Source organism: Leptinotarsa decemlineata, unplaced genomic scaffold (genome assembly GCF_025532065.1).
Source record: "Leptinotarsa decemlineata unplaced genomic scaffold, Ldec_3_MD MMD2_tig00026314_RagTag_RagTag, whole genome shotgun sequence".
NCBI classification, from domain to species: Eukaryota; Metazoa; Arthropoda; class Insecta; order Coleoptera; family Chrysomelidae; genus Leptinotarsa; species Leptinotarsa decemlineata.
The window spans coordinates 8,146,877-8,174,399 of NW_027412684.1; the positions used below are offsets into that span (position 1 = coordinate 8,146,877).

A 27,523-nucleotide genomic window follows, 5' to 3' on the forward strand; every position below is an offset into this window, starting at 1 on the left:
GTCATATATATAAACATATATGGGTAATGCAACCGTTTCAAAATTCACAAATGTAACTTTCTGAAATAGCTACGTACCCAGTCAATTCACAAAGAATGGATCGATTACTGACTGATTCAATATTAATGTTAACTACTATCTATCCACCGGTGAGATATTTCAATTTATTATCTAATGAAAATAACGCCAGCTTTCAATCAATAACTTTCCTACTGTTTTCGAAGTATGTACTCACTTTACCAATTTCAGTATTATGTATTGTAAATCAATATCATCACCCATATGGTTTGCGATATGAAATATGAGGGCAACAAAAAAAGAGTTTTAAAAAATGGTAAACGAAAAAAAAGTTTTTATCTTTCACGCCTCCTTATTTATATTTCTCGGCATGATACAAACATCTTTGAGAATAGTTCATTTTGAACTGAATTGCTTGTCCCCTTCCTATGGAAGATTTCCTCAATTTTTTGTATGAAGATGGAGAAGTGAAAGCGAGAAAGCCTCTTTTCAAAAAATCAATCTCTTTTAAAAATATTCCTTTCAATGTAAGTGAAAGTAATTGACAGAACATGGGAATAACATATCATAAAGTTATTCTTCTTACTGTTTTTTTGGTTATATGATCTTCCACAATCTGAAAAATGAACACAGCTAAATAAATAGAGAATATGAATTTTACTAGTTTGGACTTCCATTCTCTAATATGATTTGAAACCTCTGAAAGAAAAAATAAATTCAAAATGAATAGCTTAAATATCAATTATATTAAGCAAAAAGATGAAAATGACCACATAGTAAAAATAAATATAAAATAAAATGAATATAAAAAATGAGCAAAAAAAATAAATTTCAAACCAAGTTACTTCACAACGTTTCGATTATTAGCACCCACAATCTTCTTCGGATGATGACTGGACTATTCCTCCGAGAGATAAGTCATTCGAATGCTTTCATCTCTTCCCTCTCTACGCTTCACCGGCTAAGCGGGAGTTGACCATTTTTTTCGCTTGATTATAGGTTTCCATATGTTGCGTATCTCTACGCATGCGTCGTTAGACAACATATATGCAGTTTCTTTGAATTTCCTCTTAAACCAGTGTTCCTCCTTTGGGTGATCTCAGCTTGGGACCACTTGATGTTATGTTGATGAGTCCAAACATGCTTTGCTATTCTCGATTTGCTACTGGTTTCTCCCTGTTGTGTGTTTCTCTTGTGCTCGGTAATGCGGCCTTTGAATAGCCTCCTAGTTTCACCGATATAGAGTTTGCCGCATTCACAGGGTATCCGATAAATGCAATTCTTGGAATCGCAGTCCAGGTTTGGTGCCTTGTTTTCGTGAGGCTGTTTCAGTGTTTCCGGATGTGAAGAAGGTTCTGATGTGGTACTTGGACCCAATTCTTCTTATCCTTCCCGACAATTCTCTGACGTAGGAAAGGACTGGTTGTGACGACTTCTCTTCCTTGTGAGGCTCTTGCTGTCTTCTTGCCAAAATCTGTTCCACCATCACAATTCCGTTGAAGACTTTTTTCGATGATGCCTAATTCCTTCTCGAGACCTACCTTCGTATTATAGAGCCCAAAGACACGATCCACCAGAGTCTTGATGATTCACCTTTTGGTAGATTGATGGTGGTTGAATTCGTGGTTCAGGTACTGTCCTGTGTGAGTTGTTTTTTTCGATACACCGAAGTCTCCCAGTTAGTGTCGGTCCCTTTCACCAATATGTCTGAGAATGGTAATTTTTGGTTGAATTCCTTCTCCATTGTAGAGGTGATAAAATATTTCATGCCGTTGATGTGCTTCAGAAAGGTATCTTGTTCTGTATTCCCATGCTTTCATACTATGAAGGTGCCATCAACGTATCTCAACCAGACTCAGGGCTTTTTGTGGGCTTCTTCAATGACCAGATTTTCAAACCACTTCATGTATATGTTGGCTATAACTGGTGAAAGTAGCAATCCCATTGGCGGTTCCTCATTTTGTATCTTCCAGGTCTTTGTCTTCAGATAGGTTTCTCCTTCGACAGGAACGTAGGTGTAACGGTCAAGCGGAAAAACAGTCAATTCCCGCAAAATCGGTGAAGCGGAGAGAGAAAAGGTGATAGGTGAAAACGTTCGAATGACCTATACATAGTCATTGCTCGGAGGAATCAGACTAGTCATCACCCGAAGATGATTGTGGATACTAACAATCGAAACGTCGTAAGTAACTTGGCTTTGGGTTATATACCCAAAAAATCAGTAAGAAGTATACAAAAAAATGTCGTTCAAAGAATATGAAGTTATACTAATGAATTTGATTTCAGTGGGATATTTTGGAAATTTTTGAACCAATATTAAGATCTAGTGACACCCTAGCGGGGAGAGTCGATAGATGAGCATTATGAATGAATAGGAGTTTTTAACAATATAATCAATTGGCATCAATTGTTTTTTGCAGAGAGTGATGTCCAGAACAGTATAAAATCAATATCCGGAGTCAATTAGGTGTACAAACCACTTGATTGGAAGATGGGGACTAACACTATGTCTATCAAATGCCATTTTGAAAAAAATCAGTAAAAAGTATCAGCGAGTGATATAATATCATGAAACTGACTCTCAATGAAAGTAATTTTTTTTCTCATTTGTGTTTTCTTCTTTTTGAAAAATACAATATGATTTTTTCAACGATTCGTATTCATTTCGAAACATATAGAAATAGAAAGAATCTCAAATACTGTATTTTTTATGACAATTTTATCGAAACAAATTTCACCAGGGATATTTTATTTTATTTTTTTGGAAAATCTATGTTAGTTTTTGTATAATTTTATCGAGGTTCCTGAATACTAGATATACATTCTAATGAACATATATAATCATAATCATAATCATAATTTATTAGCCCAAGTATGTATAAAGTACATTTAAGGTTGTCATAACAGAGGTATAAGTATATGTATAGAACGTAGATTCAGTGTAAAACATAGAAAAAGTAAACGACATATAGTTTAGTGACAAACAGTATATGACATTTACAGTATCTGAGAAACTTTCAACAAAATAATTGACAATTTCAGTGGATTATGGTTGTATTTCATCAAAAGAGAAGTCAAAAAATTCGTCGAGATTGTAGAAAGCATTATACAGTAAAATTTCCATAACTGCAGCTTCAAATCTTTTTATCGGAGCATTTTTTAGTCCATAAAACATAAAACATAAACATAAAACATTTATAATTCATAGAAATAACTTACTTCCAATACAAATTCGAAAATTTTCGTAATTTGGATAGGGGATGGCAGTATACAGGGTATAGTTGGTTATAATAAGAAAAAAGTTGTTTGTTCAAGAGCTGATTTCGATGACATTTCAAACGTTAGGGAAGTCAGGATAAATTTCGAGATGAATCGAAATTCGCCAATTCCATTTCAATTTTTTCTAACGTTATTTAAGAGCATATCAAAAACACGAAACACATTGCGTTGCCACTTTTCAAGTTGTACAAGATGTCACAGATTTTCAATCTAACGTTTCGTTTCCGAGAAACCATCATCATTTTGAATTATTTAAGTGAATCGGAAAAAAGAATATTCGATATAAGTTGGCCTTTTCGGTGACAAGTTCACCGATGTATCACCATAATTGTTCAATCTGTACATTTTGAAACATCATTTGAACCTGTTCTAAAATATATCTCTCACGGTCTCCGATTTTCCCACGTTGGCCTTTTTATCGTGGACACATTGTATGCGATGCCTTCTTTTTATTCCCATTTTAAAATATTTCAATATCATTTCTCTCTCTCTCTCTCTCTCTCTCTATCTCTCGATAGTCAATATACAGAGTGTCCCACTTCTCATGGAACACCCCATATCTTCTGTATTAATCGAGGTAGAATGATGAAACTCCCAGGACTGATAGAAATTATCAAAATGCACCTACCACCTGGATGGGGTTAGCCAAAGTGATATACACTGTCCGCCACTCGCGATGGAACAACCCATTTTTATAGTAAAACATACTAGGGGGCAAAATATGCTCAAACTTCTTTCAGATTCGTGATCAGGACAACCGACTTACTAACTATAAATACACTTTTTTCCTCATAAAATTTCAGTCCTGAAAAATCCGAATTTGTGTCACTTCTTATGGAAACACCCCAGTATCTTCCGTAATAATTGAAGACTGATGTAATGCTCAAAATGCACCTACCACCTAAATGGGGTTGACCAAAGTGATGTATACTGCCCACCACTCAATATGGAAGAACTCTTTTTTGAGGTAAAACACACTAGGGGGCAAAATAGTTCGCTTCCAATACCTGAATCCCTTCATTCTATCTGGAAAGTACTCTAAGGTATCAAAGATGCAGACATTTTCACGGATTCTTTTGGCTGTGAGATGCTATCATCCATTTTGAGCCTCTCTGATGAAAATGTCACATAATAATAATAATAATGTTTATTTGCATAATAAAATAAAATATTACAAAACCAATATAACACATGCAAAAAAAACAAATAAACAGAAAAATCACAGAAGCAGTTCAAACTGCTTGTACGTGATATAATGACACATCCGGGTAAAGTCATATTTGGGTTTTTTGATAAGTCACATGTTAGGTAAATTTCACACTTCGGTAAATGACATAATCAGGAGGTACTCTTTTTTCATTTTTCATACTCATTTGGAATTTATAATATTACTGAAAATATTACGTTCCGTCTTGAGAATCCACTCAGTTAAAAAAAAATTTAATTTTCTAAATTTCTCAATATTCAGAATCTCATGAGGTATTTGCTTGTATATTCTGGGTGCCAGATAATTGACACTTCTTTGTCCGATCGTTTTGTCACATCGGGGTAAAAATAAAGAATAATTACTTCGTGTATTATGAGTATGTTAAAAAACTTGTAATGAAATTTTTTTATTTTTAATGAATAATAATATTTTCATACAGAAAAGTTGTCTGATATCCATGATTTTAGCTTCTTTATATAAGAGATCACTACTATAATTACGTGTCTTGCCAAATATTAGTTTAAGAATCCATTTCTGAACCACATTTACGTTTTCTGTAAAACAATCACTAACACCCCCCCATCCTAGAATTCCGTATGTAAGTTGTGACTGTATTAGTGAAAAATAAATCATTTTTAATTGTCCGATGTCCATAAATTCTTTAAGATATCTAAATTTCGGAAGAAACCCTCTTAATTTTTTGAGAAGTTGTTTCATATGTAAATCCCACTTCATATGTCGATCTATCGTGACACCAAGGTATTTCACCGTTGTTGCTGAAGGGATTTGTTTGTTCAAACCTACTTTGAGAGGACCTAGGTTCGGTAATCCGCTAATATAAGACGTGAATGGTAAGTACCAAGTTTTTTTGTAGTTAACAGTCAATTTATTAAATTGGAACCATTCCAAAATTTTTGGAAAATCCTCTTTAACGGTTTGCTTCATATTTTGCCAAGATGAAGAAGTGTACAAAATGGCAGTATCATCGGCGAAACTGACAGTTCGACCTGTGGTTTTCAAAGAAAACAGACTATTCATATAGATAGTGAAAAGAAGTGGCCCCAGTACAGTGCCTTGAGGAACACCATAGGTGTTCTGGGAATACTCAGAACACCATCAATTTCAACACTCTGTTCACGATCTCTTAAATAACTGGACAAAAGATCGTATGTATTCCCACGGATACCATAGTCATTCAGCTTTCGTAAAAGATTTTTGTGACATACAGTGTCAAAAGCCCTAGAGAGGTCTATGAATATTCCAAGTATGGGTATTTTTTTATCTAGAGCATTATACACAACTGTAGTTAGTTTATAAATGGCATCCTCGGTTGATCTGCCTTCTCTAAAACCGTACTGAAATTCCGACAATAAGTTAAATTTCTTCAAAAACTTAGTCAGTCTGATTTTTATTAATCGTTCTAAAATTTTAGAAACATTTGACAGTAAAGAAATTGGTCTATAATTACTGATTTTTGATTTATCTCCATTTTTATATAAAGGTTTTATCAATCCATAGTTCAAAACATCTGGAAAACACCCAGAGTCGAAACATTTGTTACACAAAACTTTTAGCGGAGAGCATATCTCATTCGCTACTTCTTTCAAAGTTTCTGATCGGATATTATCATATCCGGGTGACTTTCTTGGTTTTAATTTTTTTATTGTTTCAATAATTTCGAGCTCATTCGTAGGGTATAGGTACATTGTGTGTTCCAGATTGACAGATTCAACTGTATAATTTTGAGAGTCTGGTATATCGTTTGCTAAGTTTTCTCCCAATTCGCTATAATGCTTGTTGAAACTATCGGCAATCTCCATTTTCTCTGTGATGATAGACCCATCATCTAATTCTATTTTGTCAATAACTTTTTTTTGTTCATTTTCCCCACACACGTTCTTAATAAACTGCCAAATAGCTTTGGAGTTATTTTTACTCTTTTGAATTTGTTGTAAATAGAATGTTTTCTTAGCTACCTTGACGATTTTGTTAAGCTTATTTCTGTATGATACATATGTTTCTTTCAAATCGGTGTTAGTTGGGTCTTTCAATGACATTTGATATAATTTTTGTTTCACATTTATGGATTTGAGTATTGCCGGGGTGAGCCAATTTTTCTTATGTACATTTTTCCTTTTAATTTTTACAGTTTTTGTGTTTTTTCCTATATAATATTTCAATTTTTCGATGAATATTAAAGCCATTTCGTCTACATGATTTTGAGAGTACATATCGTTCCAATTTTGTGCTCTCAAATCTAATTTAAGCTGATGATAGTCAATGTATGTTTTATAGATATCACTTCGACATACACTAGGTGAACATAGAGATTTTAAAGTGAGAACAATGGGATAGTGGTCCGTTATATTATATCGAATTATGAAAGATTCAATTTTATTGTGTATTTTCTTAATTTTGCGTCTCACGAAGAAATGGTCCAAACAACTATGGCTTGGCAATCTAGTATAATCATTTATAAAAGAATCGTACCCGAAATTACTCATTATAGTTTTATATTCTTCAACATAATCGTTGTCACCCAATAGATTTATATTCAGATCTCCTGTGATAACATCAATATCATTTTGCTCTTGTTGTTCTAAGTATTCAATTAGTTCAGAATTAAAGATTTTTGGACACGTTCTAGGGGAGCGATATATGGCTGTAATCGATATCTTCATTTCATTCAAAATTAAAATTCTGATGACTTCTATTTCACCAATTTGAGTCTTATTTGTTGTAAAGTCACAATACCACATTATCAGATTATCGAGATAGTGTGGAGCAGTGTATGAAAAATCATCGATGGCGGCATCTAATATAACTGAAGAAGGCCATTCGTAAAACTAATTCTGGATGCCGAACATCCAAAGTCTATCACAACCAGAAGTGAGAGCTCTCTGATTGATGAGTAAATATCGTAAAAAACGAAAAAAATCTGTTTTCAAAGGTTCACATCTCGAAAACTGTACATTTTTGAGCTTTGACTGTGAACACTTTCAATCAGCACATCTTTCATAAGTCCTTTATTAAAATATTGAGGAAACATTTTGCCAATCGAAACAAAATTAATCTTCATACTCATTGCAAAACCGAAACAACCGTTAATTTTTAAGGAAAAAATCACACTCGTTAAATAGGTAGAATTTAAATTATTTTATCTACTTGCTGAAGTGTTGCCTGAAAACATTTTGAGGGATTGAATAACATCAGTTTCACTAAAAAAAATAATATGGTGCCCCGAGATTACCATGAAAAACAGTTGCTCATTGATATTAACTGTCAACTTGACAATATTGTTGAAAGATCTTGTTGTATTGAACCCCAGAATAGTTTTCATTGCATTTGTTGTTTCTAGTATTATTGTTCCTTGTATGGGTTGTTCCTATTTCAACTGATATCAGCTTATTTTGATTAACAAAGTTCCACATGACACGTCTGTCACCTAAAAAAATTGAATTTGTTTTAATTGTCGGTGAAGTCGTCAGGTCTTATCGTGAAGCGGCCGCAGAATTCAATAAAAGGCAGCCGCTAGAGGTAGCTGTACACCCTGGAATTTTCCATAAAATATATAATCTTTTCGTGAGCACCGGCCAAGTAATAAAGGAGAGAAAAAGTTTAAAATAACATATTGAAGATGATACCATATTGACGGCTCATCAAGCTGATCCTAGAATTAGTTGGAGAAGTGTATTCGTAGTAAGTTGGTAGTCCTGATCACGAATCTGGAGGAATTTTGAGCCAATTTTACCCCCTTGTATGTTTTACCGTTCCATCGCGAGTGGCGGGCAGTGTATATCACTTTGGCCAACCTCATCTAGGTGTTGTGTGAATTTTGAGCATTTACATCAGTTCTGAGAGTTTCATCATTCTACCTCAATTGTTACGGAAGATACGGGGGTGTTTCCATGAGAAGTGAGGCACACTGTATAAGCCATTAACATACTGATATGCGATGAATGTTATTACTGAAGAATTGTAATTATAACATATTTTACAATACACTTCATCAACCCTTTCACATATACTCGTAATAAAGTACCTTCTATGGAGACTGAAACAAGAACAAAGTGAAAGACCTTGTTGAGTTAACTCATTCCAATACTCTCCATAAATCTAGTTCAGTTATCGCAATGAGGATAATGTCCTACAAAAATCGAATTTCTCACGAGAAACGTATATCCAATGAAAGGTGAGGTTTACTGTGACAATTTTTCGTGGCATACCATTTGATATGTAAAGAAAATGGATTTAAATGAGAGTATTAAAAACTTTATAATTAGGAAAGTTCATAATCGTAATTGTAACCAATCATCTCATATGAAAGGAGATGCTCAAAAAATTCCTCATGTTATTGAAGAGGCAAACAAGCAGAAATAGGGAGATTGCCAAGAACATAATTTTGAATCAAGGATCTGAAGTAGGAAAAGCATACGTCGAAGTGATCAGTTGGAAAAGTCAAAGCATCGCCTTCAAAAGTTCATAAGTGTTGCAAATTCTAGTAGTTTATTCATAGCAAACCGAAGTAAAATAATTCAAGTGGATGATCAGGAGGGAATGAAACCACTTCCAACATCTACCACATGGAAAAATTAACATTCCACCAAAGAGCTCGTCATCAATCAGACAAGAAGGATGCTACTGATGGGAAAAAAGCTTTTTGCTTTCTACTTCCGAAGTTCATATGAAAGTGGTCGTTGTTTCGAAACGACTTTTTTGTTCCATGCAATTCAATATTCATGTGAAAGTAGTTATTTAAGTGGTTTTTTTTCTGGTTTGTCTGTATTTGAAAGAATCTTCTATGTATGATTTATCTATTTTTATGAAGAATTTTTATTATGATTACTTTCTTTCTTCCTTTCTTTGGAAGTTTCCCACATTTTTTGTTTAATGATGGAGAGGCAGGAAGCCGAAAACTAATCTCTCCCTTTTAAATTTAGATGGCATTGTTGTCATGGATCATGGAAAAAGGAGCGGAACCACATCTTAAGGAAAAAATAATATTACAGTGAGATCATTATTGAAACCAGCTCCTCGACTTTATGGAGTACATAATATTTAGTAGAAAAATATATCTCAGACCGATAATCAGTTCTAGAGATTTTGTAAACCACAAATTGGCGACATTTCCACATATCCCTTAGACCCAATCTAATCCAATCCAAAAATACTAATACGTTTTTCCCCGTAGGCTGACAAATAATTGACTACAATGAATAATCAAACTCAAATTTATTCCACTTTAAATACAACAACACTGTAACTTAAAATTCAACTAATATTTGAATATCTATCGCCTTACTAAATCACTTCGCGTACCGCACTGTAACGTCCACTTACTTTTGTTTGAAGGTGGTTGACAATGTTTCGTGGTGCATCAGTTCGGACTTCCATTGTCGAAGGAAACTCGACACTGAGCACCTCCGCTGGTGTTGGCGGTCGCTTCAACTTTCAGACTCCATTGTAGCTCCAAAGACTCCATTGTCGTTCAGATAAGTTAGCCTTATGCCTTATTGCTTATTAATGACTATCTATGAGGCTGTGTGTGAAAGCTGAAGATCTAATGTTTATTGCTTTGTGTACCTAGCGTTTTTCTGTGTCCGAGAAGTAGATAAATGAAACGATGTTCAGTGGTGTGTGATTTGTTTGGTTGGTTGTTATGCTCATAGTGTTGACTTTGTGTGTTTTGTGATTTGCATGTATTTTATACTGTGAAGTATCCGCAGTATGTATGCGTTTCGTGTTTCATGGTTCATCCCCTTCCTCAAAAATGTCCAAGCGTTTTATGTCAGTCCTCCATTTATACGAAGCTGATTATGATGAGCTCTGATTCTGGTATTGTTTTTCATCAGGCAATTCTAGGTGAGGCACATTTTTAGAATTCATAGGAGGGTCTTCGGAAGTATAACGTGACTCTCCATATTCCGGTCCGCTCTAAAATGTCTTTCACTTCTTTGGGCTATAGAACACTGATGGACCGGCGCTCAACATAGCTGATCTTAACAGCTGTTTATATATACTTATACTTACTTTGTCGTCTGCATACAATGTTGCGTTCCTCGCAATTATAGGATGTGTCCTTTCAACGGATCTTTGTATTGCAAGATTTACGTGTTTGTTGAAGTTTAGACGTTTGTCCAGTATTACTCCCAGATAACTCGCGGGTTCCTGCTCGTTAATGTATCTATTCCTCACACGCAGCTTCCTGAGGATCATCGCATTGGTGAATTTCTTCTAGAAGTTGAAAAGTTTCGTTTTTGTCGGGTTAAGGAATATTCTGTTGCTTTCTGTCTGTATGCTGTATTTCAAGCGAAAATTGTGTATGAGATTGGAAGAATCCAACCTCATACACAAGTCAATAAAAATATTCTTGGACGGTCAAGCGGCGTTGAAAGCTCTTGGCTCCTACTGAGCACCATCTTAATTGATAGCAAATTACCAAACACGACTCTCCTCGATAGTAAGACTTGACAGATTGTCTTTGGTCTGGATTCCTGTCCATACTGGCCTGGAAGGCAATGGGGCTGCCTTGCAAAAGAGAGTGCTGCAAGCAGCTTTATTGGACCAGAACCTGTCATTGGCATCGCTTTAGGCTTTGCCAAACAAAGATTGAACACCTGTATGGCAAGAAGATTTATGGACTTCTGGCAGAATCTTCTAGGATTGGCTCACTTCAAGGCGTTTGTTTACCCTTCGAAGCCTGATACCAAACAGTTGTTGGACTATATTTGGGATGAACTACGATGTCTAACAGGCCTTCCTTCAGGTCACTGCCGTTTGAATCATATGCAGAGACTCGGACTGTCGGAAGACAGTGTGTGTCGCCTCTGTTTGGAAAATGATGAAACAGCAGATCACAGGTCTAGGTGTCTAGGTGTATTTGTATTTTGGTTGCCTGGCAGTGCATTCACTGCATACAATCCACGTATATGAATGCATTCGTTTTGAGAGGAATGGAAAGTTGCTTATATATAGTGAGTAAAAATGCGGTAACAGGTAAAACTCCTGTGGGATATCTGCCTCGATGATTTACTCCTGCAAGCTGGTCATTTACTATTACTTTGAAAGTTCTTTCTGTCACATATGTATCGATGATTCTCACCTTATATAGCGGCATGTCTGTTTTGAACAACTTGGTGACTAATCCGCATGTCCAAACCTTGCCAAGCTCTCTCCATATTCAGTATTTTCAGGGCCGTGTTCCTTCCTTGTGAAAGAATTCTTTCATTCCGTGGACTATTCGGATCATCTGGGAGGGTTACAAACCTCTTCAGGAGGATTTTGTCGACTATGTTGGCCAACGCTCTCAGGAACAAGATGTTCATATAGGTACTCATTCAAGTCCATCCGGCTTTCACCATCTCTGTGTACGGGCAGCGTCTTCGCGTTAATTATAAAGATTCAAGCGACACGCCCCGGCTCCACACGGGTGCAATGCTCACACTAAATATACATATAACCGCGTGCGATTGCTGTTAATCATTAAGGGTTATAGGGCGAAGCGTGGCCTCCGACGCGCTATTTATAGACATGCACCACCGCCCCCGGCCGGTATCGTCGCAACCGCTGTGTCTCTGCCTTTTAAATCTGTAATATTTTCGAAAATATTTATTCAAATTACATGCTATTTAGTGAAGCTGAACGGGAGCCTTATGTGGCAGGCTTGAGCACATGGGTTGAAAAATCCCGGGCCTAAGAAAGAAAACGCGTTTTTTTGTTCAACATTGGCTTTATTTATCAACCTCCATCAAGAGCCGTACAATCATTTCAATACTACTTTTGTAGAACGATTTATCTTCTGCCTTAAAATAGGCCTCAATTTCAGCAATAACCTCTTCATTTGAGCGAAACACATTTTTTGCCATTTGCGGTCTTTTTTTTTGCAACTTTGGCATTGATGGTATTTCCCTTCTCGAAATAGTGGATGAGCACGGAAAATACCAAGGCCATAACCTTTCCAGCCAATTCTTGTGCTTTCGGGCGCTTTGGACGAGATTCACCAGTTGCTCTCCACTCAGATGACGATCGTTTTGGTTCCCGAGTGAAGTGATGAATCCATGTTTCATCCATTGTCACATCGACGCAAAAATTCTGGTTTGTTATGTTCAAACATGGCCAAATACTGCTCAGAATAATCAAGACGTTCTTGTTTTTGTTCAACAGTGAGCTCGCGCGGCACCCACTTCGAACAGAGCTTTCTCATATGCTCACGTAATATGAAGCCAACACATTCTTTTGATATTGTAATGAATCTGAAGCCGTCATGTCGGCCAGCGAACAAACACATGACATCACCGCAAAAGGAATGCAGTCGGCAACCGCCGGTTGAACTCTGGTTGAGTACCGAATCGACTATAGAATTCTAGAAGGATCGTACCGATATATGAGGCCGGCTCTTCGCCCCAAGAGGGCAGTTGAGTTCAGAAAGTGAATCGAGCGGTTCAACAAGGTATTCACATAGTGAAAATAAATTAAACGTGTTGTAAATAAATTAGTTTGTGATAGTGAAATATTGTTGGAAATAAATTTGTTTAAGACAGTTCATTCTTTAAATTGTTACAATATGTTTACAATGTCAGCTGGCTCACGCAACTTAACTTTTCGATCATTCAAAACGATTTCGTGGATGTCACTGCCTCATTTGGACGTCCACTGCGTTCTGCATCATAGGTGTCTCTACGACCAGGTTTGAAGTCAGTAAACCAACGTTTAATTTGTTTCTGATGGAGCGGAGTCCTTGTGATACTTTTCAAGCCATTGCTTCTCTTGACCGGTATTTTTCTCATCACGACTAACGTCATCTATGTATGAGGCCCGAGACTTTTCAGTCCAAGTAGTAGAACCATAGTATAACGATAAAAGGAACTATGGCAGAACTGTGTTCATTTTGTCCAGTTCAGCTGCTTTATGTTTTGATAGTCATTTTATTGTCTCGGTTAATTCATCAGAGTCCGTTAGCAACCTGGTGAGTTTCCCTGTCCCTAATGGCTACGAGTTCATGCCTCCTAATTTTATCGTTCTTCTCGTTGTTCATTCATTAGGTTGAAGCTCAATCTATGGACATTCTGCCAATGTTCGCCGAACATTGTCCATTAAACGACGAAAACTCGTCAATCATCAGCTCGTGCAAGTCTAGAGTTTTGATTGTTTGTATAAAATAGATTTCAACACATTCTCGGCCCAGCCCCAAAACTTCTGAAAAATAATTGAGAAGACGAATTCAACTGAATTGGGTATAACTATTTTGTAGGTTTGCAGGTCGGCAAATTGTTCTCAGTAGATTTTGCTCTGGTAATCTTGTAGAAGGACAGAAATTCCTACAGGTAGGGTCTGCCAGACATGAATCTTGACCAGGTTTATTATTTTCGCCAGAAAAATTTTCCAACCCCCACCAAAAAGTTTCACAATTTAAACAAAATTGGAAATACATTTTGCAGGTCGGCGGAAATTCTTGTAGACCGGGTCTCCCAGATATACATCTCGACCAGGTTGATCATCTTCGACAAAAAAATTCGAACCCCCACCCTTTGAGTATGAAAAAATTCCACATTCCCCATTAAATCGAAAATAAACCTTGTAGGTCGGCAGAAATTCTTGCAGGTCAGGTCTTCCAGTCGAAAATGGTTAGCCTGGTCGTGATTCATGTCTAGCAGACCCGATCTGCAAGAAATTCTGCCGACTTCCAAGGTTTATTTTCAATTTAATGAGGAATGTGGAATTTTTCCATACTTGGTCGAGATTTATGTCTGGGAGACCCGACCTGCAAGAATATCCGCCGACCTGCAAAATGTATTTTCAATTTTTTGAGAGTTGTGAAGTTATTAAGAGGGAGTTGGAATTTTTTTCTGTCGAAAATGATTAACTTGGTCGAGATTCATGTCTGGCAGACCAGACCTGCAAGAATTTCTGCCGATCTTCAAGGTTTATTTTCAATTTAATGAGGAATGTGGAAGTTTTTCATACTCAAAGGGTGGGGGTTGGATTTTTTTGTCGAAAATGATTAACTGGTTCGAGATTCATGTCTGGCAGACCCGACCTGCAAGAATTTTTGTCTTTCTACAAGAATACGAGAGCAATAATATCTACCGAGAACAATTTATTGACCTGCAGGCCTGCAAAATAGTTATACCCCACTGAATTACATATATTTCATTCATCATCAACCTTACAACCACATTTTTCTTTTTAAAGACTGTGCCGAATTAGAAACATACCACCAACAATCGAAATAGAAAATATGATGATATTTCGAAACGAATACGAGTATTTTAAAATACCTGAAATATGTTTTCCTCCTATATCAAGAAATGTTATCGAATGAGAATGCAATTGATTCAGAGTGTTAAATCAGTAATGAGTTATATAAGTTCTCTATATAGATCGATAGTCTTGGTAAATGGTATGTTTATGTTATTTATGTACATGTTCGCGAACATTGCCCAAGATTTCTAACCAATATAAAAACAATGACGATGAAGAATATCCCTCAGTGGCTTATTCTCTTCATATTCGTTCTATTCAGTTGAAATACTCAAGTGGAAGATGATTGTTTTGGTGAGTGACTGAAAATGAAATTTTTCATTTCTAAATTGTTAAGTACACGAGAAATTATAGAGGATTTTTTCTGAGTATCAACAGGATATAACAGTCATTTTTTTGATACATTTTGATTTCATTATTCAATATAATTACCTTCGAAGCGATACAACATACAACGATTATGGTGGTCATACAATTTCTCGATAACATTTTAATATCACGATTTGTTTTTAGCCTCAAAACAATTCTCAGTTTCGATGATTAAGTCTTTATCGGCGCTAAACTTCATTGTAGCAAGCACTTTTTTGAGGTCTGAATACATGAAAAGTTGCTGGGGGCCAGATCTGGAGAATGCGGTGGACGCGGAAGGAATTTGAAGCCCAATTCATGGAATTTTGCCATCGTTTTTATTGTCAGAGCCTAGACTACCTCGATTAACTACACCTGTCGATCATCAAAAATTATTTTGTGGGCTTTTTTGATGTTCTCGTCGGTAACAGCCTCTTTGAGGCGTCCACTACGTGCATCGTCCTCGATTCTCATTTTACCTCGTTAAAACTCAGCAAACCACTTCTCAATAGTTGATTTTCCTGGTGCAGAGTCCCAATAATGTTTATCAAACCAAGCATTCAACAGTTTTTTTCGCCAAAAAGCAACGCTTCATCAACACACGAAGTTTCTTTTTATTAATTTTTTAACTAACTAAAGTTGCTACACTCAAAATATTCTATCCCACAAGCTAAAAGTCCAACAGCTGTGTAATTTATACACGTGTCTTTTGAAGGTGAGAGTTATCTAATAATCATATGGATGCAGTACAAGTAACGCCATCTGTGTGTTAGTCTATGAACTTTTCAGCCCATCTAGTACATTCCTTGTAAAAACAGAAATGATTTAGATTTTGAACAAATTGAATACGCAGACAAAATCGGTCACCCCTAAAAAATTTCCGTAATTATATTATGTACTCTCAACATCAAGATACATATTGTATAAGGTTCTATCAAGGAATATAGTCCAAGGCATGGAATATAGTGCATCTCTTCTACTTCATTTCTCTACTTTCCAAACCAACCCATATTTTCTCAAATAGGAAAAGTTGTCGATACGTCGAATAAAAGATATTTTCTCTGATTCTCCGTTTGAATACCAGGATTGATTTTACACTTCTGATACTAGAAGGCAGACAATTGAAAAATGTCTGCTAGAAATAGCGATTTTTTAAATAATCTTATATGATATTATTGTAATTCGATTAGATTCCATTTTCTTGTTGAGTTATTGTGACATTGAGAGTCAGTTTTTTGTATTTCCGTATTTTCTTGAGTTGCATCAAGTCATAGAAAATGGTGTTGGAGTCTTTTACTCAGTTAATCGATTTGAAATTGCCAAATTAATGCTTGGTCGATGAGAACTCCTAAAAACTTTGTGGTTTCTGAAGAGTATATCTTCAAATTATTTACAAAAAGATATATAGGATGTTCCACGGATTTTTTTGGAAAGAACTGAAATTCCTTTCGTTGTATGTTTAACACCTATATGCATATTTGCATTAGGCACGATTATTCAAATCAAAATAAGCTAGAAAAAACTCAACTCGTTTGGTTGAGCTTAAAACTGACGACTTGAAAGTATTCCATACTGTGACATGTACCAACGATTCACTCCTCGTACAAAACGATATGGCTCTCAACTATTATTTGACTCGCATATTAACTATATTGAAAAAAAGCCAACAAAGCTCTTGAATTTCAGATCAGGACTTGTCACGACTTCAAAAAATACTAACTCGGTTCGTATACTTTTCATGGCTTATGTATACAGTCAGCTCAGTTTTGCTTCAGTTATATGAAACCCCTTGTATATCTTGTATGTTGAAAGACTTGAATCTATACGAAGCAAATTCAACACCTATATCAATAGAAAATTCTTTCATAATCTCAAAAAAATCCATTATAAATTAAAATACAACTCAGTCTGATACCATTGGCAGATAGATGCTAAATAGCTGATATTAAGTTCATATATAAAATAATGAATAATTGTTACGACAGCAGCTCTATATTGAATCAACTTTCAATTAATGTACCTCTGTATAATACCAGAGGAACATATTCATTCCAAACAAATCAAAGTAAAACTAATTACTATTTGAATTCTCTCCTAAATGGGTGTTGTGAATCTTACAACTCTATATCCAAATCAATAGATATTGATTGATTGATTTTATAATTCCCTCGCAACGTTCACCACACATCTTTCAAACGTTCATGTATCATTTTCATATCTCACTATTGTATTTTGCACTGGACTTGAACAACAACTGTTCATAACACGATATCGAATATTATGTAATACAATCAAATCATTTACTGTTATTTTCACCTCATCATTTGTGAATACACTCTTTGGGTTTGTCCTGTTTTGTATCCCACTGGAAATGAATAAATAAATCTAGGTACTTCGAAAAAAAATCTTATTAAAAATTTGCCTTTAAAAATTCAATCGCCCTAGATCGAAATACTGGTTGCGTTAGCTCGTAACATCAATCTTCAGGCACCTAGTCTCATTGCTTTCCAATTCGTTGCAGGTTATTTTCAGCCTCATCATCAGCGTGGTCTACTCAGCGCCCGGATATGATCTGAACGAATTAGACCTATATCACTCTCCGCTTCTCAAAGCAGCGCCAATCTTGACGACTCCCATAATAAAAGAGCCTCTGCATCTGGCACCCGCACCCGTTTATGCTCCAGAACCCATCTACGCACCAGCACCCGTAATCAAAGCAGCCCCAGTCATTGCTCCAGCGCCTGTCATAAAAACTGTGGCAGTTCCTGTAGTGAAAACTGTAGTACCAGCAACTAGCTACGCTAGCTTCACACAGTACCATGTTGCCCATCCTGCAGCTGTTGTGAAGGTTAGTTGTGCAGTGTGATTGGTCCGAATTATATGGATTTTTTTATTAATAACTTCATTCAAAATTTGACCCTGGCATCCATCTCTGCATCTTGGTATCCATTGGTGATATCATTTTTTGAAACATCGAAAAAAGGAAAAAAGTGATTTTGATTTTTTTTATCAATACAAATTTTCAGCTACCTAAGATGATTTTGCGTGCGTCCCTTTTGTTTTGTAAATTTAACCTCTGTTGCAAAATGAGACCCAATGTAATCTACATTAAACTTGACAACAGTTTCTTTCAGCCACTTTTTTTTAATATACACTGTCATCCCCAAAGTATGCACCATATGGGAAATTTATTTATTAAAGGTTTTTTCACAAAATGTTACTCCTGACAAAAGTTTGTACATACCCTAAAACTTAACATGCACCAACAAAATACAGTAAAACACACGTAATATACGAGGAGCCATCAAATATTTGATTTTGAGACAAGAGTAAAGTACTCTTATTTTGAAATATCTCGGGAAATGTTATTCAAAAAAGTTGTTCAGCATTAAAAAATACATCTAGATTTGAAGTATGGTCATTTAAGCGAAGTTTTAATTTTTTACCCATTTTTTTTAAATGGGGACTACGAAAAAAAAATCGCTAAAACGATAAATAGACAACATCTTGTCTACGACGGTTCATTTTAAAATCCTGAAATATTACAAATTACACAACTATGATGTTAACCACGGTCAATTTTTTTGAAGAGTAAAATAATTTTCGAAGTTTTTGGTGCAAAGTTATTTTTATTTTTTGTTAACACCGAAAATTACTCAAAATTATACTGTATTGTAACAAGAACTTAATATTCAATGATATCAAATCACAAAACATCAAAATTAAATAGGTATTTCGGAACAAACTCATTGATTTTCTAGAGATTTTCTTGTCCAAAATAATTCTCCAAAATAATCTCCAGAAAATCAATGAGTTTGTTCCAAAATACCTATTTTATATTGATGTTTTATGATTTGATATTATTGAATATTAAGTTCCTCTTATAATACTATATAATTTTGAGTAATTTTCGGTGTTAACAAAAAATAAATATAACTGCATCAAAAATTTTGAATATTATTTTACTCTTCAAAAAAATTGACTGTGGTTAACACCATAGCTGTGTAATTTGTGATATTGCAGGATTTTAAAATAAACCGTCGTATACAGAATGCTGTCTATTTATGGTTTTAGCAATTTTTTTTTCGTAGTCCCAATTTTAAAAATTGGGTAACAAATTAAAAATCCACTTAGATGGACATGACTTCAAATCTAGAGGTATTTTTTAATGCTGAAAAACTTTTCTAAATAACATTTCCCGAAATTTTTCAAAATAAGAGTACTTTACTCCTGTCTCGAAATCGTATATTACGTGTGTTTTACTGTATTTCGTTGGTGCATGTTTAGTTTTAGGGGATGCACAAACTTTTACCAACAATAACTTTTTATCGAAAAACCCTTAATAAATAAGTTTCCCATATGGTACATACTTTGGGCATGACACTGTATATTAAATGTATATTTTTCAACAGAGGCGAAATATGACAGTTTGAAAGGTAGTTTATGTCCAAATGTGATATTTACAACATATTTAAACTGGATAAAGTTGAATAACTTTGTTACTGTTTGAAAAAGTGAATTTTTGAATGTGTTTAGTTTTATTCATATTATAATTTTTTCATTGGATGATTTCACTCTATTCAGTTGAACAATTTTTATTCTTGATTTGTAATACTTTTTGACCCAAAATTTTTCCTCAGAAACATATTCCATGAATATGCCTCATACAGGGTCGAAAACAAATGAACCCCTGTGACCAATTTTTATAGGTTTTCATTGAGTTATTTTTTATCTTGATCGAAGCAGATATTGAGGCCAAAATTGATTTTGAATGAAGCTATCTATACAAAAAAATCCATATGATGTAAACTTTACTGATCTCACTGTATTACTATTTCAATTATTGTTAGCATATTTAGTTGAATTATCTTAATATTCGCGAGTTTCTTCAAATTCGTTTTTGTGGAGACTGATAGTTTTTGGCGGCTTGGCGGATATCTGGAAATTTATCAAACTTTTTAGTTAAATTACGCATATTTGAGTTCCGTTGAATCCAAACTTTATAAAAATTTATGATAAGGGAATTCAACATTTTTATTAGGTTTTTACATAACGGTTCAGAAAACTCAACACGTGCTTTACTATGGTTTCTTTAGGCGTGTCTAATGATAAATTAAACTACACATAGCTTGAATATTACTGGAGTTTTTTCCCATCACCAAACCGTTATTTTAACACCTCGACACGTGTTTCGATCACCAAGTGATCATCTTCAAGAGGAAGACTAAAACAGTTTTAATGTACATCTTGAAGATGATCACTTGGTGATCGAAACACGTGTCGAGGTGTTGAAATAATGGTTTGGTGTTGGGAAAAAACTCCAGTAATATTACTACACCTTGCGTCTGTGAATGGAAAGAGACAACAAAATAGGTTGAATTGCGAAAAAGTTTACTATTTTTGAATTCTATTCAATGACACCAAACAATTGACCCTATCTTATTCAATTCTGTAGATACACAGGAAAAACTCTGAAAATTTCAAAATTTTATTCTGGACATTTATACTTTACAAGTAGACGTACGGCTTGGCACACCCTAAATCGCTATTATTTTGTGCACACACACACATCATCTGTTGCAAGACATTTCACTCTGCAATTGGGTCAAACCAAACTGTCATAGCGGTTTTCGTTTTTGAGGAACTCATCTAATTTCATTTATTCATTTATTTATTTATTCAGTTCACCATTCAACATTCAAAGCCGATTACAGAATGGGAAAACGAAATTCGGATAATACAAAAACGAGTACTCGTATAAACGGTTTGAATACTAACGTTAGGTAAGGATAGGTTGAGCTAAAGAAAACTTAGGAAGAAAATATTCATAAGCAACTTTACCCAGTAGAAAAATACTATTTTAACAATTAGGAAGTCTTCTTATGTTAGCAGGTCCACAATAAAATATCTATAACGGCTTGTATAGTCATGAAGGGCACCAAAATTCAAATTTGGTACTCTTATCCCCATTGGATATTATCCACTTGTGTCAACGCTTCTTTCAATCCTCTGAACACTTTTTTAACTTGATAATTGGCCTTCAACATGTCATCCATGCCCATCGAAGTTCTCTTCATTCATGGAAATAGAAAAAAATCACACGGATACATGTCTGCGGAACGTGGAGGCTGGAGCATCGTACTGTTTCAAGCCAAACAATCACGAACAACCAATGAAATATGAGCAGGTGCATTATCGTTGTGCAAAAGCCATACATTGTTTTTACACAAATCCAGTTGATGTGCGGGGCGTTCGTCATCTCCAACGTCTTCACTAAATTCTTTGATCCATTTGATTTAATATACGAAAATTGCCGGGCTCTTAAAAACACGTCTATTCTCAGCGGCTACCAGAGACAAGGTAAACAATGAATACAGCTGACATTATATACTACTTCACGGGCACGTATCCCAACATAATAAAAAATGACAATCGGGCTCTCCCAACCTGTTAAATATAAAAATGTCCGTTATTTTTTAACATACCTCGTATATATGCCGACAAACATGATGTGAGATGTCAGAGCATCATCTTTATATGAAAAGGAAATTCCTACATGAGTACAACGGTTATCCAAAAGGACCACCCGGAATCTAGACAGTGGTTGCTCATGTGGGATGAACTGCATCACATTTGGAACTAATATACTTAACAAATCGCCTCCCTATATATTCTAATCGATTAATGTGCATATTGTGACCAGGTGTCTACAAAAGACTTCTAAATTCTCTTTTCAACTTATTATGATATGATGTTGTCGAGCGATTTTCGACCCATTTTTCTCTACGAATTCAAATTCAAAGCACTGTCGAAACATCCCGAAAAATTAACCAGGCATTTGGCTAAGATAGTGTTAATGAACGCACTGTTCGACGCAGGTTTGCGAAATTTCATTCCGGAGATTTCAGCATCGAAGATCAGCCCCGAAGTGGTCGACGTTCTGTAATCTAGGACGTGGATTTGAGGACCCTGGTGGAGACCTATCACATATGGTGAGTGGGATGGCGGAAGAACTGGCCGTCAGCTCCCATGTGGTTTTTGATGGTTTAAAACGCATTGAGAAGGTCAAAAAGCTCAAAAACTGGATGCTCCACGATTTGAACGATTGGCAGAAATTGTCACGTTCCGAGGTGCAACCAAAACGATCCTTTTTTGGATCGAATCGTCACGTGTGATGAAAAGTGGATCCTATACGACAACAGGAGACATTCAGAACAGTGGTTGGCCAACAATGAGCCACCCGGGCATTTCTCAAAGGCGAAAACACACCAAAGGAAAAGACCATGTTTACTGTATGGTGGTCAGCGGCTGGTGTGTGAACTTCTCAGTAGAGACTTACTATGAGGAAATCGACGAAATATACCGAAAATTGAGTCAGCCGGCCCGGTCTGCACTGGTCAACAGAAGAGGTCCGATCCCACAAATCACCGTTCGATAAATAAAAAAAACGAGCGTCAAAGTTCTGCCTCACCCACCATACTCAACAGACCTCTAGCCAACTGACTAGCATCTTTTCAAGCACTTCGATACGTTTTTCACCGGTAGAACATTCGCCAGACAGGACCAGGCAAAAACGGCCTTCGTCGATTTAATCGCATCCCGAGCACACAATTTTTATGCAGACGGAATCAATCAATTTGTGTTACGTTGACAAAAGTGCATTGTATAATGTCCTCCACTGCGTCCTCAATATTTTATGTTTTTTTTCCTCAACGGTTAAATATTGAAAAATGTATACAGTACAGAGCTTACATTCTATTTTTATAAACATTTCTGTTGAAAGATGTTCCTAAATCAAACATTTATGCAAAACGCAATATGGCGTGACTTGTGTGTCACTTTAATGGTCAATATAGGTGAGCGATCAGTGTTGTCATGCAAAACTACCTAGAAATCGTTTCTTGTTCGTAAATTACATAAAGGAAGGTAATTGCTCATCTATTGTACGAGTAAATATACTTTTTTTATAAAAGGATTCATTTTTCAGTTGCGTCCTTGTGCTATTTCAATAAATCGTCTGTCCAGCACGTACACTTTCATACAGTGTGCACGTAAAGGTTGGCATAAATTAATATTCACCAAACGCAATTATTCTCAGATAGGTCGATTATCAAATTCAATTTGCTGTATTATCGAAAATACTTTCATTGAACAGGGTGATACATATCGGTGTTCACATGAATACTAATTTCAGATACTGGTATGAAATTCTTACGGGGTAGTAATATTGTCAAAATTTAAAAAATACATCTATTGCTAGTAAATTATTGGATTCAGTTGAAATTATTTCGTCATGAAAACTGACTTCCATTTCTTGAATATTATATGGTCTGTACCCTATAAAAAATCTAACGGAGTAAACTCTGGAGGTTTTCCTGGCCATTCTATCGTTCCGCATCTACCAGTAAAACTACATGGGAATGTTTCGTCGAAATAATCATATATTACTCTAAAATTATGCGGTGATGTGCCATCCCGTTGAAACTAAAGTGCCATCCGGCGAATCATAATTATCGGCAGTTGGATACAACACAGACATTGATGCAGCTACTTTAAATATTTTGTCCCAAGTTTATAAATATTTGATGTGAAATGGTCCCAACTGCGAGTTTGAAACTATTCTAGTCCACTGCTTGTGGATATTGGGTAAAACTACATTTATCAATATGTATTATCATGATTCAAATTTCAGTAATTTCGCCAGAGCACAGTACCATTCAAGCAAACGTGGCTTCATCGGAGAAAACTATTGACAATTATTGCATTGTTTCGTCATTATTTCGCCAAATTCTAATTTGCGGTCATCATTTCGTTGAGTTCGGTAACTAAATACACTTGATATTTTATTTATTGATTTTACACTTTTTCATGAAATTTCAAAAAAATTGGTTCAGAATTTTTCCCATTTTGTATTTGTTATACAATTATGTACTTGTTAACAATGTTTAATGGTGAATTTTACTAGTTCGGACTTCCATTATCAAATGTGAATAAAAATCTCTGAAAGAACAAATGAAATTGAAATTAATAGCTAAAAAAATCAATTATTTTAAGCAATAAAATGTGATTTGAAGTTCGCACTGCCGAGCACAAGAGAAACACACAGCGAGGAGAAACCAGCAAATCGGGGATAACAGAACATGTTTGTTGAGACCATCAACAGGGAGGACCACTGGTTTGAGAGGAAGCTCAAAGAAGCTGCAAATATGTTGTCCAACGACGCATTCAGCCAAGCTAGCATAGAGATACGCAACATATGGGAACCGTTAATCAAGTGACAAAATGGTCAACTCCCGCTAAACCGGTGAAGCGGAGAGAGGGAAGAGGGGATAGGTGAATGCGTTAGAATGATCTATAAATAGTCATCTCTCGGAAGAATAGTCCAGTCATCACTCGAAGACGATTGTGGATACTAACAATCTAAACGTTATGAAGTATCTTGGTTCAAAATCTTTTCAATTTTTTATTTTCTGCTCATTTTCATTTCATTTTGATTTCATTTCACGGTTTATTGCTTAATATAATTGATATTTTAGCTATTCATTTCAATTGCCTGGTGGCCAAAGGCTTTACAGAAAACGGTCCAGACGTATATCTCTCTGACTTACAGAGACAGGCTCTTCTGGCCATCAGTGATGGAATCATTAACACATCGTCAGCGGCCATGGAGATCCTTCTAGATCTACCTCTCCACATTTTTCTAGAGAGAGAGAGGCTAGATGGACTGCATATAGACTTGTGTACATTGCCCAATGCACAAATCAATTTAATACAGAGTGCAACAGACTGTTGGTTGATACTGGAAGTCACAGCATTCTGGAAATGATCTCTGACTTTATGCCTCCAACTGTCAACTACGAACGGCCTTACAAAGTACTGTTTCCGAGTAGAGAGGATTGGATCCTCCGGGAGAAGGAAATATTAAGAGCAGACAGTTGTTGGTTCACAGATGGTTCAAAAACACCTTCCGGTTTTGGTGCAGGGGTTTTCAATTAAAATATTCTCGGACTCTCAAGCGGCATTGGAGGCTCTTGGCTCGTACCGAGCAACGTTTAAATTGGTAGCAAATTGCCAAAAACGACTCTCCTCGATAGGAAGACTTAACAGATTGTTTCTGGTCTGGCCATACTGGCCTGGAAGGCAATTAGGCTACTGACTCCTTTGCAAAGGGAGTCTTATTATCTGACCTGAAAGACCACTCACCATACAAACTAATCAGCTTCGTTGAGAAGCTGGGGTTATTTGGTCGAGTGTGAATAGGTGTGAGCCACAATAATCCCTAGCGGGTTGCGGTGGAGGGTCGAAGAGACCCACTCACTTTGGAACTAACCTAACCTAAGTATTGATTTTAATTTTATTTGTTCTTTCAGAGATTTCAAATCATATTAGTATCATATTAGACAATGGAAGTCCGAACTGGTGGAAAATTATCATAGAACTGCAAAACAGGACAATTGAGCTACGACCACCACACAATACACGAGTTTTTGTTTGTCTGTCAAATTTTCTGAAACTCGATAAACAGTTAATTTTTGATGACCGGTTAACCGGTTTTTAGCTACAGTAGCTCAAAGTTAGAGAAGAGAATACCAACTCAGAATAAGTGGGATTCTAATCAAAGGTTATGAAATATTCCGAATGAGTTTAAAATTTTGAAAATACTCTATTTTGTTTCAGACAGTTGTAGCTCCCGCTCCCATTCTCAAGAGTTACATTGCCTCACCTCTTTCGTATGGCCACGGATACCACTGACTGAATAAATATTACCCCTACCGAAAATGAAACCTTATAGTGATTAATGTTATTTATTTCGCCGCATTGTAGTCCGTTTAAGGAAGAGTTAATAAAAATGTTCGCAATTTTGAATTGAATCTCTGTACGACACCATTCTTTGGTATATGTATGTTTGAGGGATATGTATGTGCAGAACAACATTGAAACACTTTTTTCATGTGTCCACACTTGAAATAGCTGAATAGATAAGTATATGTGATATGAGTGTTAAGGTATTATTTTGTGAGTGAAAACGTTTGCGAAACGAGCGTAGCGAGTTGATCAATTTCACGAACAAAATAAAACTTACTTTTAACATAAATATCATATAAAGTTTTTTGAACAACCGTCTTGTTTTCATAATAAAATAGACAATTTAATATTTCTGTAAGAACACATTTTGACATCTCTCGTTAGTTAACTATTTTCATATTATCGCATTTGCTGTGAAGTGGCCGTGTCAGGTGACGCCGAATCACCTGGTTACCAACAAACAGTATTGTTTACAGCTCAAGCGTTTTATTTAAAGTCACATTTAAAGTTCTTGCTGGTGTTTAATGTCTTGCATAATGAAGAACAATAGTGAGGAATTATGTGTTTCTGACGATATTGAAGAGGCTGCAAAAAGAGCTTCAATTGAATTGTTCCAAAAAAATCGGCTTAGCAGTACGACATCGCATATTCTGATTTTCTTAGCTGGTGTAGACTTAAAAACGTCGAAGGAAATTTCAGCGGAACCGTCTTCTTAGCCTATCTAGAAAAGAAATCAAAAATATGGAACTCGGTAACTTTGTAGAACAAGATTTCAATGATACAGTCGACTGCGCTAGTTAAAAATGGTGTCAATACAAGCAAATATTTTAAGGTAATAGCATTCTTGAAACAGAAAAATGAATGTTATAGGCCCAAAAAATCAAAAACTCTTACGTTTGAACAAGTCCAGAGGTTTATAAATGAGGCGCCAGATGAAAAATATTTGATGATAAAAGTAGCTACTATTTTCGGAATATATGTAGCCGGCCGGCGTGAAGAGCTGTGCCATTTATTAATAGAAGACATTAAATTGATGGATAAATCATTGATTGTTCAAATTCCAAATATAAAAACGAAAATAGGTCGTTCTTTTTGAATTATTGGAAAGAACATTGACTATTTTTATTAATACGTTACATTGCGCCCTTCTGTTATTAATCATCAACGTTTTCTCTGAAATACTCAAAATATGATTGCAGTGCCAACCCAGTTGATATAAACAGGTTTGGGTAAATAGTCTCTACCATTGCTGAGTTTCTGAACCTCCCGGAACCAAAGAAATATACAGGTCACTGTTTCAGAAGGTCTTCTTCTTCTTTGCTAGCAGAATCAGGAGCAAATATAACTGATATTGAGAAGCACGGAGAATGAAAGTCTACAAGAGTAGTTGAGGGTTACTCGCTATTTCTTATAAAAAGGCTATTGCTGAAAGAATTATCGCAACAGCTAGTTCCAGCGTTACAGCATCGTCCTCTTCACTTCAAGAATTAAATGTTAATGCCCATGAAATTGTCAACTAGTTCAAATATATTACAAGGCCCTTTAACATCGTAAGGTATTGACATCAGCAGTTGTTCTAATTATACTTTTCATATTAATGTTATA

General features: G+C 35.6%; 1 protein-coding gene across 3 annotated transcripts; it reads left to right on the forward strand.

Moving 5' to 3' along the window:
* On the forward strand, positions 1 to 25,978 carry LOC111507177 (uncharacterized). 3 transcript variants are annotated; one of them, XM_023162453.2, is made up of 3 exons: positions 1 to 149; positions 17,634 to 17,960; positions 25,790 to 25,978. In XM_023162453.2, the coding sequence occupies exons 1-3, from the start codon at positions 96 to 98 to the stop codon at positions 25,862 to 25,864; spliced, it is 456 nt and encodes a 151-aa protein (XP_023018221.2). In that variant the 5' UTR covers positions 1 to 95; the 3' UTR covers positions 25,865 to 25,978. The 3 variants fall into 3 exon arrangements, with proteins under 3 accessions (XP_023018221.2, XP_074037717.1, XP_023018222.2); XM_074181616.1 differs by lacking the exon at positions 1 to 149 and adding an exon at positions 6,092 to 6,607; XM_023162454.2 differs by lacking the exon at positions 1 to 149 and adding an exon at positions 14,584 to 15,058.
* Positions 25,979 to 27,523: the final 1,545 nt, after the last annotated feature.